Here is a 15,982-nt window from a genome sequence, read left to right as displayed (position 1 = left end):
TAAACACTAGTTAATTGTACTAATCGAACTAATACTTGACTATTAAAATGACAAACCAAATAAATTTATTTTGATATGAAATTTTGGTTATATCACTAATATATATCTATTTACATCCATACGGTTGGATCGTTGAAAAATATTAGTAAAATAATCGAAACACCAATTTAGAATTAAACACTAGTTAGTTGTCCTAGTCAAACTGACGTTTGACTGTTAAAATGGCAAACCAAATAAAATTATTTTGATATAAAATTTTGGTTATATCACTAATATATATATATATATCTATTGACATCCATATGGTTGGATCGTTGAAAAATATTTTTAAAATAATCGAAACACTAATTCAAGATTCAACACTAGTTACACTACAAGAAAACAAGGGTAAATTTGACCGGATAAATATGACTGCGGCTAAATTTGACCGACGCTGGTCATATTTATGGTCAACTTACATATATAATTGGTCATACTTAAATTTGACTGCCGGCGGTCAAATTTAATGTCAACCAGCATTCTAAACCTGGTCAAGAATTAAATATGACCGATGAAAGTCAATTTTATTATCGGTCACATTTAATCGGTCATATTTAGTTTTTAACATTGCCAAAAATTGGAGGGAAATTTCCCGCCATGGTGGCCAAAATTGAGCGGAACAAATATGACCGAGGTCGGTCATATTTATGCTTGGCCATAAAAAAAATGGCGCCAAAATTCCCGCCAAAACTAAGAGAAATTATCAGGAACCAAATTTGACTGAAGTCGGTCATAACTAAGTTTGACTGTCATCGGTCAATTTTGTTATTAACTATTTTTTAGGCAAATTTTAATAATTTATTAAATTTGACTGCCTTACCGTTGCTTTGGTCGTATTTATAAATATGACCGATAATAAGTCATATTTATAATTATGACCGCCCTCGGTCAAATTTACCCGTTTTAGATCTGATACCTTCTGCTTCTTTTCTAAACTTTCCTTTCTTTACTAAACTTTCTCCTCTCATTTTGCCTTCTTCTTCCACCATAACTCCACCCTTTGTACACCATAACTCCACCCTTTGTCCTCATTTTTCATGAGATCTAATTAATCATCAAGTAAGTTTCATTCCTTAACTTTTGCATTTAATTAATTTTACTTTCTTAACATAGTATAGAGCTATTATTTGGTTGTACACATGTGTATGTATTTTTGGGGATTCCTAATTTGTTGATGAAATTAGTGTTATTATTAGCTGTGAACCATGATTATAGTTAATTGAACTTTTATGGTGAGTATTAATATAAATTATAATGGTAGCCAATTTATCGATTTGTTTAATATAAATTGATTATTTATGATCTATTTATATTTATGTTAATTTGCATTTAACTCACATCACGTATGTATAATTTGTAGATGACATCTGATCGTAGTTGGGTTGGTCATAATCGGTACAACGATTTGAAGTATTTAACAGAAGAGTACAAAAATGGCGTGGATGATTTTATTAAATTTGCATGTGATCATCTTGATCCTAGAGATGGAGGGCTAATAAGATGTCCATGTAACGATTGTGTAAATAAGTACTTCAAGGATCCTAGTGCGGTGAAAGTTGATTTATACCTTAATGGTATTATGGAATGGTATACTAGATGGGATTTGCATGGGGAAAGGGATATGCCTCGAGGTGATACCAATACAAGTTCTCATAATATTCATTATAATGATGAGGATATGTATGATGCTCGTGATATGCTAAGAGATTTTGCAGATGCAAATCGACATTTTGAGAATTTTGTGGAAGAACCAAATACAAAAGCAAAAGAATTTTACGAGATGGTGGAGAATGCTTCTGAGCCAATATATCCAAACAATCCGAATTTCACAACATTGTCATTTGTTAACAAGCTACTTCATTGGAAACACAAGCATAATTGTACTAATAGTGGCTTTGATGAGTTGATTCACCTTATTGGATCGGTATTGCCCGTTGATCATAAATTGCCTCGGAACTACTATGACGTGCGAAAGATGATAAGAGGATTGCATATGGAATATGAAAAAATTGATGCTTGCGAGAATGATTGCATGTTATTTTACAAAGAAAATAGAAACAAGACACATTGTGATATATGCACTACAAGTCGATACAAGGAGCAAAAGGATCCAAAGAAAAATAAAATCCCACGAAAGATCTTGCGATACTTTCCTCTTACCCAAAGGTTGCAGCGTTTATTCATGAATAAGAAGACTGCAGAAGATATGAGGTGGCACCACAATAGGGTCAAAGTTGATGGTCAATTATGTCATCCGGCGGATGGAGATGAGTGGAAACAATTTGATCGTAGATTTCCAAACTTTTCAAAAGAGATTCGGAATGTCAGACTTGGCCTCTCTAGTGATGGATTTGACCCTTTCCGTGATTCACACGCTAGGGAATATACTGTTTGGCCTGTGGTTGTAGTAGTTTACAACCTTCCTCCATCTATGTGCACGAAAGCTCCCTACATGTTTATGCCTCTTCTGATTCCTGGGCCGAATGATCCAACAAAAGATCTTCATGTTTACCTCCAACCATTGATTGATGAATTGAAAATATTATGGCGCACCGGAGCAGAAACTTATGATAGGTTTTCTTGTACAAATTTTATGATGAAGGCGGCATTAATGTGGACAATCAGTGACTTTCCTGCACTTGGAATGCTTAGTGGGTGGTCCACAAAGGGGAAGTTGGCATGTCATATTTGTATGGGACAAGTAAAAGCCAATCAACTAAAGCATGGTGGTAAGCCTAGTTTTTATGGAACTGCTCGATATTTCTTAGAACCGGATGACCCGTTGAGAAGGTTTACAAAGTTTGGAAGAACTGAAGCACATTCAGTTACATATCGTTATCCAGGATCACTAGTAAGGAGTCTTTGTGAGGATATGCAGTTTCCTCCTTCAGGAAAGACATCTTGGAGAAAACCGAGGGACTATGGTATGACACATAATTGGACTCACTTTTCTCCATTTTTTGAGCTTCCATATTGGGAGACACTCACTCTTCGTCACAACATTGATGTCATGCATACCGAAAAAAATGTTTTTGAGAACATATTTTTTACAATGATTGGTGACACTAAGAAAACGAAAGACAATAGAAAAGCAAGAGAAGATTGTAAAGAACTAGGTGTGCATCGTGAATTGTGGATTCAAGATGATGGTACAATGCCAAATGCCCCATATGTGCTTTCCAGGGATCAACTTCTTAAGTTGTTTAGATGGATTTACACACTTCAGCTTCCTGATGGGTACGCCTCTAATATATCCAGGTGTGTTAATTTCGAAACAAAATCTATTCACGGAATGAAGTCGCATGATTGTCATATTTTTATGCAAAAATTGTTGCCTATGATTTGTCGTGACTTACTACCTAGGCATGTAGCGGATGTTCTTATTGAGTTATCTAACTTCTTCCAAGATTTATGTTCTTCAACTCTAAAGTACGGTGATTTGGAAAAAATGGAGAAGGACATAGCGAGAATCATGTCAAAACTTGATGTCATGTACACTCCAAGTTTTTTTGATCCGATGGAGCATTTGCCACTACATTTGGCTACAGAGTGTAAATTGGGTGGCCCGTGTAATTTTCGATGGATGTATTTTGTTGAAAGATATTTGCACATTTTGAAGTTGAAAGTTAGAAACAAAGCTCGAGTCGAGGGTTCAATAGCCGAACGATATATTGAGGAGGAGGGTGTACACTTTTGCTCATTATACTTTGATTCTAAAATTGCAACCATGCATAATCGACTTCGTCGAAATGAGGCACCCCGACAATCTCATGATCCCAATTTGTTGGAAGTTTACACATATCCAACGCTACCCGGTCTACGGAATAGAGATAGAATCTTGAGTGATGATGAACATAGACTTGTAACGTACTATGTTCTTATCAACTCACCCGAGGTTGGAAAATATTTGCGGTAAGATATTTATTTTGACCATCTTTATACAATCATGATAACTTTCTTATTCAATTTACTAATCTAATTTAATGTTTAGTGGATTTCATAGGTTGGTGCAAAAACAATACCCGCACTACAATGATGCCGAAAAAGATCAATTTCAAAAAGATAATTTTTTGGATTGGTTCGAAAGAAGGGTAAATTTTAAATATATAAATGTGTGTATATTTTTATGTGTGCAAATATATATATATATATATACATATACACACAAATTTATTCATGTACTTGTGTAATTTTTGTTATGTACAATATTTTAGGTACAAGATGATGGAGAGCTCAAGGACAAATTTATAGATTTAATAAGAGGTCCTATTTATAAAGTTGAATCTTATAAAACATGCAAGTGCAATGGTTATAAATTTGCTTGTGCAAATTCTAATGAGCTCACATCATCAAATTCCGGTGTAGTTGTAATTGGTGAGAAATTTTATATAATCATAAAATTTAGGTTGAATTTGGTCTTCATTATGTATAAATCCAATTTTGACACATTTTAAATTGTAGGGACTTCTTACAAAGAAAGTCATGGAAATAATTACGGGAGACTACAAGAAGTTCTAAAGCTTCGATATCGCAATGGGCATGAAATTGTCGTCTTCAAATGTCATTGGTTTGATCATACAAGACATGTCAAAATTGATAGAAATCGGATGATAACCGTAGATGTTAAATCGAAGCTAAATGCCGAAGATGTGTTTGTGTTGGCTAGCCAAGCTCATCAAGTATATTATGCACCAAATATTGCAAATCCAAAGTCATCATGGTATACTATCCTAACAACAAAGAGCCGACAAGTCGATGAAAGCGTGACATCTAGAGAAGAAAATATATTCAATGATGATGCTTTTCAAAATGAAGAATCAAATGCTTCATCTTCACATGTGGAAAGAGTGGTCGTTGATGATCCGATAAATTTCTTTATTGACTTGACAATGTTTGAAAATAATCATTTCGTGGATGACTATGAAGAAGAACAAAATGCGAGAAATAAAGAAAATCAAAATGAAGACATGAACATTGATGATGGAAGTGATAACGATGATTTGACATAGTTCAATTGTTTTCTAGTTAATTTGTACCAATGCGGATATTAGTAGGACATTTTTCATGAATTTTAATACATTCCGTAAATTTGATATTTACTTATTTTAATTAAATTTACTATATTTCATGATTTTTATTCATATTTAGAACTTTGTAATGTTTAAATTGTATTATTTTGGAAACAGGAAAAATTGGGCAGTAGCTACTGGAAGTTAAACTGAAGCCTCAAATTATATGACCGGGTTCGGTCAAAATTAAATGACACGGGAAAAATTCACTCGACGCGGTCATATTAAGCCTGTATATAAATTTTTTTTTATAACATTTTGTTGACTTCACCATCCATTATCTCCCTAAACAGCGCCGCACAGAAATACTAGGGTTTTATCTCTCAGACTTCAAATTCTCCAAAAACTTAGCCAACGAAGCCAAAAAGCTCATTCAAATGAAGCGAAACTTAGCAATCACGGTGGTAATGTTTTGAGAAACTATTATCCATTTAGGGTTTTGTATATTTTGGGTATTTTGGTGATTAACATTTGATTACGGTTGTCTATTCTCCTTTTTGGATAATTATTTTGTTCTATTGATGATTTAATTGTGTTTATTTGATATTTTCATCACTTTTTTGTATGTGTGGGTTTAAAGTTTGAATCTCTATTTTCCACCCTTAAATCTGTATTTTCTGTTAATGTTTGTGTTATCTTATTATGTTTGGTTATAAACAAACTAAAATTTAGTCTTTTTTATCAGCTGTTATGTAGATACTAAGCAGTACTCTGTCTCTTTTCTTAATTTGAGCTTAAGATTGAATTTATGTATTTGTGTCTAATTTTTTTTATCTTAACATGTTCTATAAATTAGTTTTGATATTTGTTGTTTTTTTTAATATATCCAGGTTGGTAGGTGTAGTTTTTTGTTGATTCTGTTTGTGATTCTTATGGCGTTGGGGTCTAGTAGCAGCTGGAATGGTGGTAGTAGAGGGGGAAGAGGTGGACGGGGAAGAGGTGGACGCGGAAGAGGGGGAGGTGGACAGGGAAGAGGTGGACAGGGAAGGGGTGGAAAGGGAAGGGGTACTGGTAGAGGGAATGGCAGTGGAACGGAAAATGAAGGAGATAGGGAGGAAGGTGGCGATAATGATGACAATGATGAGGAGAATGGTGATGAAGGACAGGAAAGTCGTATTGTACCGCATATAACATTCCAGAGAGCTAAACGTAGCTGCTGTGTTGGTGACTACAATAAGAGACCTGCCACAGATGCGGATAGGCAGATTGTCCATTTTATCGAAGGAAGAAAGTAATTTCTATTTCCTACTATATATTGCTTATACATATATACGGGTTTGATACAAGTGTAGTACTGTGTGTATACAATTGAATGTGCACAAACTTATACCTTTACCTGCTTGATTATTAAGATTGATCTGTTCCTTATGATGCATACTAGTGTATAAATTACATGTCTAATAGCATAAGACTATTTTATCCTAGTATGTTATATATACTATAAAAAAATCTGACTGTAACTAATAATTGTAGTATCAAGGAGGCTAAGAAAAAAAAGACCTTGAGCTACATAATTAAAGTAAATTGGGATGAATATACACATCAATCAAAGGGAGCAGAACGTGAAGCCTTCTATGACCGTTGTATTAAGGAATTTAAGGTATTTTTATTTTTCATGCCTTTTATTTTTTCATATTAATTATACGCAGTTGTTTACCTTTTTAATTTTATACTTGTACGTGTATCTCGTTTGGTAGAAGTACTATGCTTATCCAGAAGGAGTTGAAGAAGAGGGGGATAGAGCGGTAAAAGAGTATTTGAAGAAAAATTGGAAGAGCCTTCCCTATCAGGAGAAGACCAGGGCAGAGCGGGATGCTAATGACGCGAGAAATGGAGGATCGACCACGGCTACTCGACGTTCTTTCAGACCACATTACTTCAGCCCGCGGACTTGGGACAGCCTCAATGAGTACTGGGATTCTGACCTGTTTAAGAAGAGGTCTATCAAATCCAAGAATGCTCGAGCACAGCTGGAACATCAACATTATAGCGGGGCAATGCCTTTTGACGAGAGACGTGAGGTATACGAATTTTAGTGAGTAATAATTTTTTTCTAGTTCTTTATTTTGATTACTCAGATTCAAGTACCTTAATCTTTACGCTCATTAGACATTATAAGATGTCTAATTTATAAAATGATTTGTAAGTAAACCATTTGTAAGTAAATTGATGTTTTTAATTACAGAGGCTTGAAGAGGAAAAACAAGCACCTATTTCTGATATGGAGTTTATGGACCACGTATACCACTTTGATAATCCGGCTACTATAAAGTTGAAGGTATACATACACATAATTCAAGTAGCATTACATTTATATGATCATACATTTACATTCATTTTGGAGAATGTTTTGATATCAATAACGTCCCTGTAAAAATTAAAAGAGAATTTTGTGCAACATATCTATTCATAGGTTTATTGTTATTGTTCTGCACTCTCAAATTCAAATCGTCAAACATGATTAAAAAGTAAATGCCGTGCAGTATATATATAATTATAGTTAGTTTAAATTCTTTGTTCTTGTTACTTAACAATTTTCAGCTTGATTGTGTAAATTTGGACTTATGTCTTTTACATGTTGCAGGAAGATATGGAAAGGGTGCGGGCTTCACAATCCATACCGGAAGAGATGACTTTGGATCCACCTCCATCACCAGCTAGTTTGAAGAAGATACATCGGAAAAATGAATTGAGCCTAACAATCCTAGCGAGGCCCCCGAAAAAGGGAATATCTGTCCTTCATCCTCGACATCCGGTAGCTGAAATTATAGGAGGCTACAAGGCAGCGGAACTGACTAGCTTCCAAAGTACACAGAATTCTCGTTCCTCTTCCCAGCCAATTTCTGATGATAATCTGGATTTGATAGTCAGGGTTTCTGGTGAGATACACCTAATGGTTCATTCCCTGGAGATGACGGAGGTGCCACGTGCATTACTAAATGATCGAATGCAAAGCTTGGCCACTGCAGCATTCCCGAACCGAGATGACCCGAAGCAGCAGGAGTTATGGACTGAATATATGCGGCTTGGGACGGCCTTTGTTGTTGATGCCATGGCATTGAACAAAAAAGTCATTTTGGAGGTACCTTTCTTATCTTAGTTCATATAATTTTCTACGGCATCTTTATTTCAGTTACAGTAATACACATTACCTAAACTATAGAGATAAATTTGATTCTATAGTTATATTATATTTTCTTCAAAACTATTATTCAAAAACAAATATGGAGCCAAAAGTGCCTGTGTACTATGAACATTTTATAACAATAAAGTACATATAGTAAGGAAATTGCTTCCTTGAAAAGCAAGTGAAGTGAATCTATTCATATTTTTCTATAAATAGTCAATAAAGTTATAAAGTCAACTGTGGTTAAATTATTTGAATAAAGTTGGTAAAAAAAGAAAAAGAGACCAGAATATGCAAAACCATATAAAGGGAAGGAAATTTCCATGAATTTACAAGTGCTAGCTAGTTCCCACTTAGGTTTTATGCAAGAAGATATTATTTCTAACAAAGGGGATAGTTTGAGTTAAATTATTGAGGAAGTGAACCAAATTTTAGCTACAATATTTGGCTTCACAACAACAAGAAAATCTAAAGGTCGGTTGGAGAAAATTGACAAAAAAATAGTAGTGTATTAATTTTTTACAAGTTTAGGCAGGGGTGTTTTGAATTTCAAGTATGTTTGTAGGTGAAAAATTGTCCTAAAATAACTATAGTCTACATAATTATTTGATTGCATTAAAGCAGGAGCTTCTTGTCAAATAGCTCAACTTGGCCTTTTCTTCAAGAGTGGTTCAGACAGTAGGGAATGACAGATGAGTTGAATGGTAACACAAACACAATGCCTATGAAATGTATAGGCAGCCATTTTTAAAAGCTTAGATTTAAACAATAATTATATGTGAAGAGATAAGGTTTTGGAAATAAGAATATGATGACATTGATTTGTGATGCCTGAAATTTCTGGTACTCGTGTACAATTATTCAGGATTATCGTTATAATTCTGGGCTGATGGAAGGGTTTCACAGTTTGGAAATTATAGCTTTTTTACCTGTGTCTCTAAACTTGTGTATGCTGGAATTTATGTGTGACACACCTGGAATGTATGTTTTATAATTGTAATGGTGCCTGAATTTGTAAGATAATAACTAACCACACCTTGTGCATGTTTTTGTTACGTGGTTTAAAAGTAATATCACTTAGTGAGTAGGAAGCATAAAAATAACAAATATAAATTTATTTGGTCCATGAACCACTACCTATAACTAAGTTTCTATTACAGACTTCTGAAAGTTATTGCAGGTGATAATATAGCCTGTGTTAATAATATTACTAAGTTTTTCTAAATCCTCAGCTGAGTAAAGACACCTTTGTTGGCAGTATACAAATTTTGTGATAATGTAAGCTAATTTCTTTTATGTTGTGTTCTTATATAATGTATACCATGTATTGCAGGGTACTAGAATTGAAAAGGCTCCTTTGTATGACAACCACTTCCAAGACAACGATGAAGATGATGAAGATCAAGATGCTGAGAATTACTCCCTCCATTAGCGTAACACTCCCAGCTCTAACTAGTACTCTAACTAGTACAAGTAGGTTGACTTTGCCGTCGAATGAACTTCAAATATCTACTAATATCATCTGTTAGATAATTATTTTGGGATATAACAACTAATTTCTCCTTGGTAGCTAACTTTTTGGGACAAAAACTTATGTGATATGTCTCCTTTTGGGTTAACTCTTTGGGATTGAACAATCAATCTCCCAGCCTAGCTTAACTTGTTGAGCTATTAGATGTCAAACATTTGACAATATATTGGCATGTATAACCTTTTGGATGTTTTAAGGAAGTTATTCGGATGGCACAATTTAAACTTATCTTTATATTGTTTGAGTTTTTGTTTATTTTTGGAGATTGTGGATGGGATATACAGGTTATGGATATACTGGTTCACAGGGCCGGTTTTTTTTTAAATAATTGTATGTTAAATCTGTCCGCTTTTCGTCACATTTAACATACCAATATCTCATACAATAATTATATCTGACTAATATTAGTCACATTTGCTCTTTAAATTTGATCAAAATCAGTCATTTTTATAAATTCGACTAACACAAACGGAGTCATATTTACAATTTTGACCAAAAAATAACCTAGTCAAATTTATAAATTTGACCGATACCCGTGGTATTTTGTGACCAGAGGCGGGAAATTTAATTTTTACGAAAATTTTGAAGTCAAAGGTCAAAATATAAAACTGACCGATTGAAGTCGATTTTAGGCGGTCAAATTTAGTGGGTCATATTTGAGCGGTCATATTTGGTCGGTCAAATTTAATTAATTTTGACCGATTTCACTAAATTTGACCAGCCTAAAAAAGACCGACACATTTCGGTCGTATTTAGCTAAATATGACCGCCAGCGGTCAAATTTGATTAAATATGACTGGAAAATTTCGGTCATATTTAGCCGTTTTTCTTGTAGTGTTAGTTGTATTAGTCAAACTCATGCTTGACTGTTAAATTGTCAAACCAAATAAAATTATTTTGATATGAAATTTTGGTTATATCATTAATATATATATCTATTGACATCCATACGGTTGGATTGTTGAAAAATATTTTTAAAATAATCGAAACACTAATTCAAGATTCAACACTAGTTAGCTGTACTAGTCAAACTGATGCTTGACTGTTAAAATGTCAAACCAAATAAAATTATTTTGATATGAAATTTTGGGTACATCACTAATATATATATATCTATTGACATCCATACGGTTGGATTATTGAAAAATATTTTTAAAATAATCGTAACACTAATTCAGGATTCAACACTAGTTAGCTGTACTAGTCGAACTGATGCTTGACTGTTAAAATGGAAAACCAAATAAAATTATTTTGATATATAATTTTGGTTATATCACTAATATATTTATCTATTGACATCCATACGGTTGGATTATTGAAAAATATTTTTTAAAATAATCGTAACACTAATTCAGGATTCAACACTAGTTAGTTGTACTAGTCAAACTGATGCTTGACTGTTAAAATGTCAAACCAAATAAAATTATTTTGATATGAAATTTTGGGTACATCACTAATATATATATCTATTGACATCCATACAGTTGGATTATTGAAAAAAAATTTTAAAAATAATCGTAACACTAATTCAGGATTCAACACTAGTTAGCTGTACTAGTCGAACTGATACTTGACTGTTAAAATGCCAAACCAAATAAAATTATTTTGATATAAAATAAGTTAATGTAGGTGACATTAATACAAACACGTATTTAGAAAGTACACAAGTGAGATATAGACATTTTGGACATCGTTTCTCAATGATATAGAAGAAAACTTAATACAAAATTAATAACATCATAAGTTATATTCAAATTAATGATTATATGATTTCTAAGTTCTCCTCTAAAATGATTTTTCCATGGCCTCCAACCTTAATTACCTATTATATTATAATCACAAAATATGCTCAAAAGATTATATAATTCATTTATATTCTTTTTGGCCCTTTTTTATTAAAAGCATTTACTTATAACCTATTGTTTCTCTTTTTGTTTTAATTACAAGTATTATTAGTGAATACATATTGTTTTTTATTACATTTGAACATAGTTGTGGATTAGTTTTTTTTTTTGAAGTTCGCTTCTTCCGGTTTTTGCATCATCCAAGTCATGTTCTGCATTCTTGTTAAACTGCGCTTCTAATTTACTCTCATGATTATTTACCTTTGTACCTAATTCTTGCACATGTTGTTTAGTAGAAACCTTAGTTGACATGGAAACCAACTAAGTACCTTTCCACTAGCCAGTTTGGTGTGTGGCTCTTTCAATCAAAATCGACTGCATTTGTCCATATCTGATTGTAGCTTTTTCAACGTTGCATCCATCTCCTCGTTGTTGGAAGCGTTGTCTTCTGTGTTTTTCGAGTTTCGTGGTGGTTCACTGGTGGACATGATGTAGGTGTGTAGAAATCCTTAGCAATTTTCCACAGACGGCGCCAATTGTTTTTACCAAATTTATGTGTGTTAATGCTAAAAATATATTTATAAGTTTTTAATGAAAGAACTAGGATTATAACGTAATGAAAATAGCAAGTAAAAAACACAGATTTGGTGACGCGGAAAATCCTGTAAAGGATAAAAACCTGGGGTAAAGATACACTTCTTGACAATCTCACCTAATCTCATCTAGCTTTTTTCTTTTCTTGTCAGGAATATGTGCATATGCAATGCAACCGAAAATTCTTAGATTTCCAACCAAGCGCTTTGCCAATCGCCGACCTTGTTGGAAGATAAAGATACTTTGGTGCCATTTTTTGTGATACATTGCTCCGCTTGCTTTTTTGTGGGATACTTATACATGTTTGATATTTAATTACAGGTTTTGGTTCTGTTCTTTGTGTCTATTCATTGCAAAACTTTTCTCTTTGTATTTATCATGTGAGAGACAGACAACTAGACCTTCTCCTTTTCGATTTAAATTCCAATTATTCTTTTGCACTTGTCCTTTTGTAATGTACCTTATAAAGTTCTCATTTTTGGTTTAAAAATCTAATAACCTAAGAGATTCTCATGCTTTTGGATTACTCATCTGATGAGCCTAGAGAACTGCTCCTGAATTCGCATCTGATGAACCTTTGGAACTTCTCCTCTTCAATTCATCATGTGGGCCCGTGGAGCCATGTGCCCCAGTCGTCTGGATATGCTAATCAGGAGCTTATTCTCATTCATCCTCAAGACTTGAGCTCTGAATTATGCTGCTGGTTAAATTGGCTTGGGAGGTTAAAGGAATTTCCATAATGTTGTTCACAGAGGTCAAATGGTTCACGGCTACTGGCAACATCTGAAAATTCAGAATAGTTGCAACACTAATGGAATTGTTTTGATAATATTAATAATTTAACACCCATAATGCACAGCAGGTCCAAGGTCCATCACCCATGCTGGAAAGCAAACATTTGCAGTAATGATACAGTTGGAACTTAAACCGCGTACTTCTGAACTGCAGTTGAGAGTCTGGAGGCACACGGATGTGAGTATAAAGTTGAAATTGACCCCAAACAAGTAGAGAAATAATCAAGGAACAATACTTTTATTAAAACAAAAAATAAAAAAAATAATCAAGTAGAGAAATAACCGTTTCAGGTATAACTGGAACAGTTATAACCTAATCAAGGCACAATACTTAAACAAAAATAAAAAATATTTTAAAAACCCATGTTTAATTAAATCCTCGTGAATGATATAATTAATAAACCTGACAATCAAGCAACAATACTTTTATTAAAACAAAAAATATTAAAAAAACATATAAACTTTGCACATATTATTCCTTCATAAATGAAAAGCATATAAGATGAAAATAATTTGAAGTGGTCAAAACAATACCTCAACCCTTAATTTTCTCCGGATGAGACTTACCTTTGCTGTTGGTGTCTCTTAACATATTAACCACCACAACCGTGAACATTTGGCAAACCAAGTCATTGCAAGAACATACAAGAACTAATATGCCAATATATGGAATTTGTGAAATAAAGGATGTAATGAGATTAAATATTTCTTTATTACACAAGAGAATTTATTTGAATTTTAATTGGAAAGGCAAAACGTCATGGGATCCACGCCCAAAGCACTTCCATCAACTGAAAAAGGTGAAAGAGAGGTAGGTAACTGAGAGGGTTAGAGAAACCATATGGTTTGTTGCGCCACTAAGTACAAAATGAAAGAAACAAAGTTGAGAGACATCAAAATGAAGTATAATATCATTTAGCCAAGAACTATTTGAAAATTGGAAAATCGGTGAGGGCAATTCTTCAAGAATTTCAAAGTTTATGATGTCGAATTTATTAGATCCCATCTTTCCCTTGATTAAGTCATTTAATATGTGGATCAACTTATATATTACGTCATTTTAACAAACCCCTCATATTTAGATGAGCTATCAATATAAGAAAAACAGGTAAATACGACCGGCCAAAAGTCCTCGCATTTACCTAAATATGTCAGGACACGGTGGTATCTTTTAGTTTCTGGATCGGTCATAATACGGGAGGAATATTTACCTCAAAAGTATGAAGTAACTGAAGAAGTTCATAATAAGCAGCTTATACAGATAATTAATCAGATAATTCCAATAAACATTATAAAGAATACTTAGATGATACTTTGAAGGGAAATCCACTAACAGTTAAGAAGACTCTCTTTTTTGTTAATCAAGTGGTGAATGGAGTAATTTTCTAAAGGATTTCTATGATATATCAACATTAAAGCTAACATGAGAAACTCTAAGTAAGTCCTAGAAAGCTCAAGAAAACCAATAATGAGAATATACTAGTTTTGTGATCGTTTAATTATAAATATGTATATCCCAATAATATTTTATTAATGTGTAATATTAAAGTAGGTTAGTAAAATAGGAAATAAGTATATAAGTACATCTAAGTAAACATGTAAATATATAGAAAGTACAACTAATTTATACAAAATTTAAATATGTTAATAATTAAATAAAAAATAAGTATACAAATGCATATAAATAAACATGCAATGCTTAGAAATACGACCCGCCATTTAATTGAACCAACACACTACTTTCCTATTCATTATTAAATAATTAAGTATCTGTCATGAGTTGCATACATGATAAAAAGGGTGTATATAGTAAATATGATGTCGTTATTTTCCTAGAATGAAAACTAATACGAACCCATTATATTTTCCCTTATTACATGAAACTCTAAACCATTTTACAAAAATTCAATAATTACTATATAAGTATTCTTTAATAATCATTCACTTTTGGGTAAATAAATTAGAAAAATTATTTAGGTTAGATTTGAAAAAATATAGTCTTAAAACTGTAAATTTATTAGTTGGATTACATTTAATCAACAACTAATTTGAAAGAGATAAGACCACATATAGACTATATAAAACATTAGTGCGTTATCCTAATTACCTATATTTGCCAACTTATTTCATTTATTTTTTGTGTTCTTTATATGTATATCTTTTGTTCCTCTTTATACATATATATGCATATATATATATATATATATATATATATATTTATAGGTATGAGTGTGATATATAGAGAGAATGAATGTGGCTGTCTTAAATCAACATGTTTAACATTAAATATTTGTTAATTTGTTTCAATTGTGTTGTTCATATGATTGTTTTTATGTGTATGGTGTATTCATGTTTATACAAATATATGTATAAGTATGATGGAGAAGGAGAGAATAAATGTGGCTCTTTATAGTAAACTAATAACCGAATGTGTTCTTCATCTATATTTTTTAAATTTTTGATGAACTTAGTAAGAGTTAAATCTCACATTTATATGTTCTTCAAAGGTTTGAGTTTTTTGAGCTTCATTAATTGTTATTGTTCATTTTCTATGTTATCTTTTGTGATGACAAATGCTTTCATTTTGAAATAATGATGTAGAAAAATGATTTAATATGAATAAAATATGTAAATTATACAATTAGTAAGTTGTATTGTTATTTTGTGTCATGTACATCAAGTTTCGATTATGTATACCTATGTTTTCGTAAGAGCTAGAGGGGGGGAGTTTATTTGCTTCTTTATTTGATATGGGTTTAATGTTGTTAGTTCGCTATGAGTTGTCTTTATAAATACTAATTAAGATTTCTAAGTTTAATCGTATGATATGAAATGAGAGCATGTAGAATTTTATCAAAGCTTTTGATCTTGTTTTATTAATTTTTCATTATTTTGACGATTTATCTGACTTGGAAATTATGTCTTTTTTTTATTATATTTAGTATCTTACATGAATGATATCTAATTACTTGGAAATATTTTCT

At 32.4% G+C, this 15,982-nt stretch overlaps 2 protein-coding genes across 3 annotated transcripts; both read left to right on the top strand.

Annotated features, from left to right (window-relative positions):
• Positions 1–1,399: 1,399 nt before the first annotated feature.
• Positions 1,400–5,048, top strand: LOC141703196 (uncharacterized). The gene is made up of 4 exons (XM_074506776.1): positions 1,400–3,951; positions 4,043–4,130; positions 4,254–4,413; positions 4,501–5,048. The coding sequence occupies exons 1-4, from the start codon at positions 1,400–1,402 to the stop codon at positions 5,046–5,048; spliced, it is 3,348 nt and encodes a 1,115-aa protein (XP_074362877.1).
• A 347-nt stretch (positions 5,049–5,395) lies between these two features.
• On the top strand, positions 5,396–9,818 carry LOC141703197 (uncharacterized). 2 transcript variants are annotated; one of them, XM_074506778.1, is made up of 7 exons: positions 5,396–5,512; positions 5,939–6,339; positions 6,582–6,708; positions 6,809–7,129; positions 7,294–7,386; positions 7,693–8,190; positions 9,569–9,818. In XM_074506778.1, exons 1-7 carry the CDS (start codon positions 5,486–5,488, stop codon positions 9,665–9,667), a joined length of 1,566 nt encoding a protein of 521 aa, XP_074362879.1. In that variant the 5' UTR covers positions 5,396–5,485; the 3' UTR covers positions 9,668–9,818. The 2 variants fall into 2 exon arrangements, with proteins under 2 accessions (XP_074362879.1, XP_074362878.1); XM_074506777.1 differs by having other exon boundaries at positions 6,806–7,129.
• Positions 9,819–15,982: the final 6,164 nt, after the last annotated feature.

The sequence above is a fragment of the Apium graveolens genome, unplaced genomic scaffold (genome assembly GCF_009905375.1).
Source record: "Apium graveolens cultivar Ventura unplaced genomic scaffold, ASM990537v1 ctg6326, whole genome shotgun sequence".
NCBI classification, from domain to species: Eukaryota; Viridiplantae; Streptophyta; class Magnoliopsida; order Apiales; family Apiaceae; genus Apium; species Apium graveolens.
This window is presented reverse-complemented; position numbering and strand designations above follow the sequence as displayed.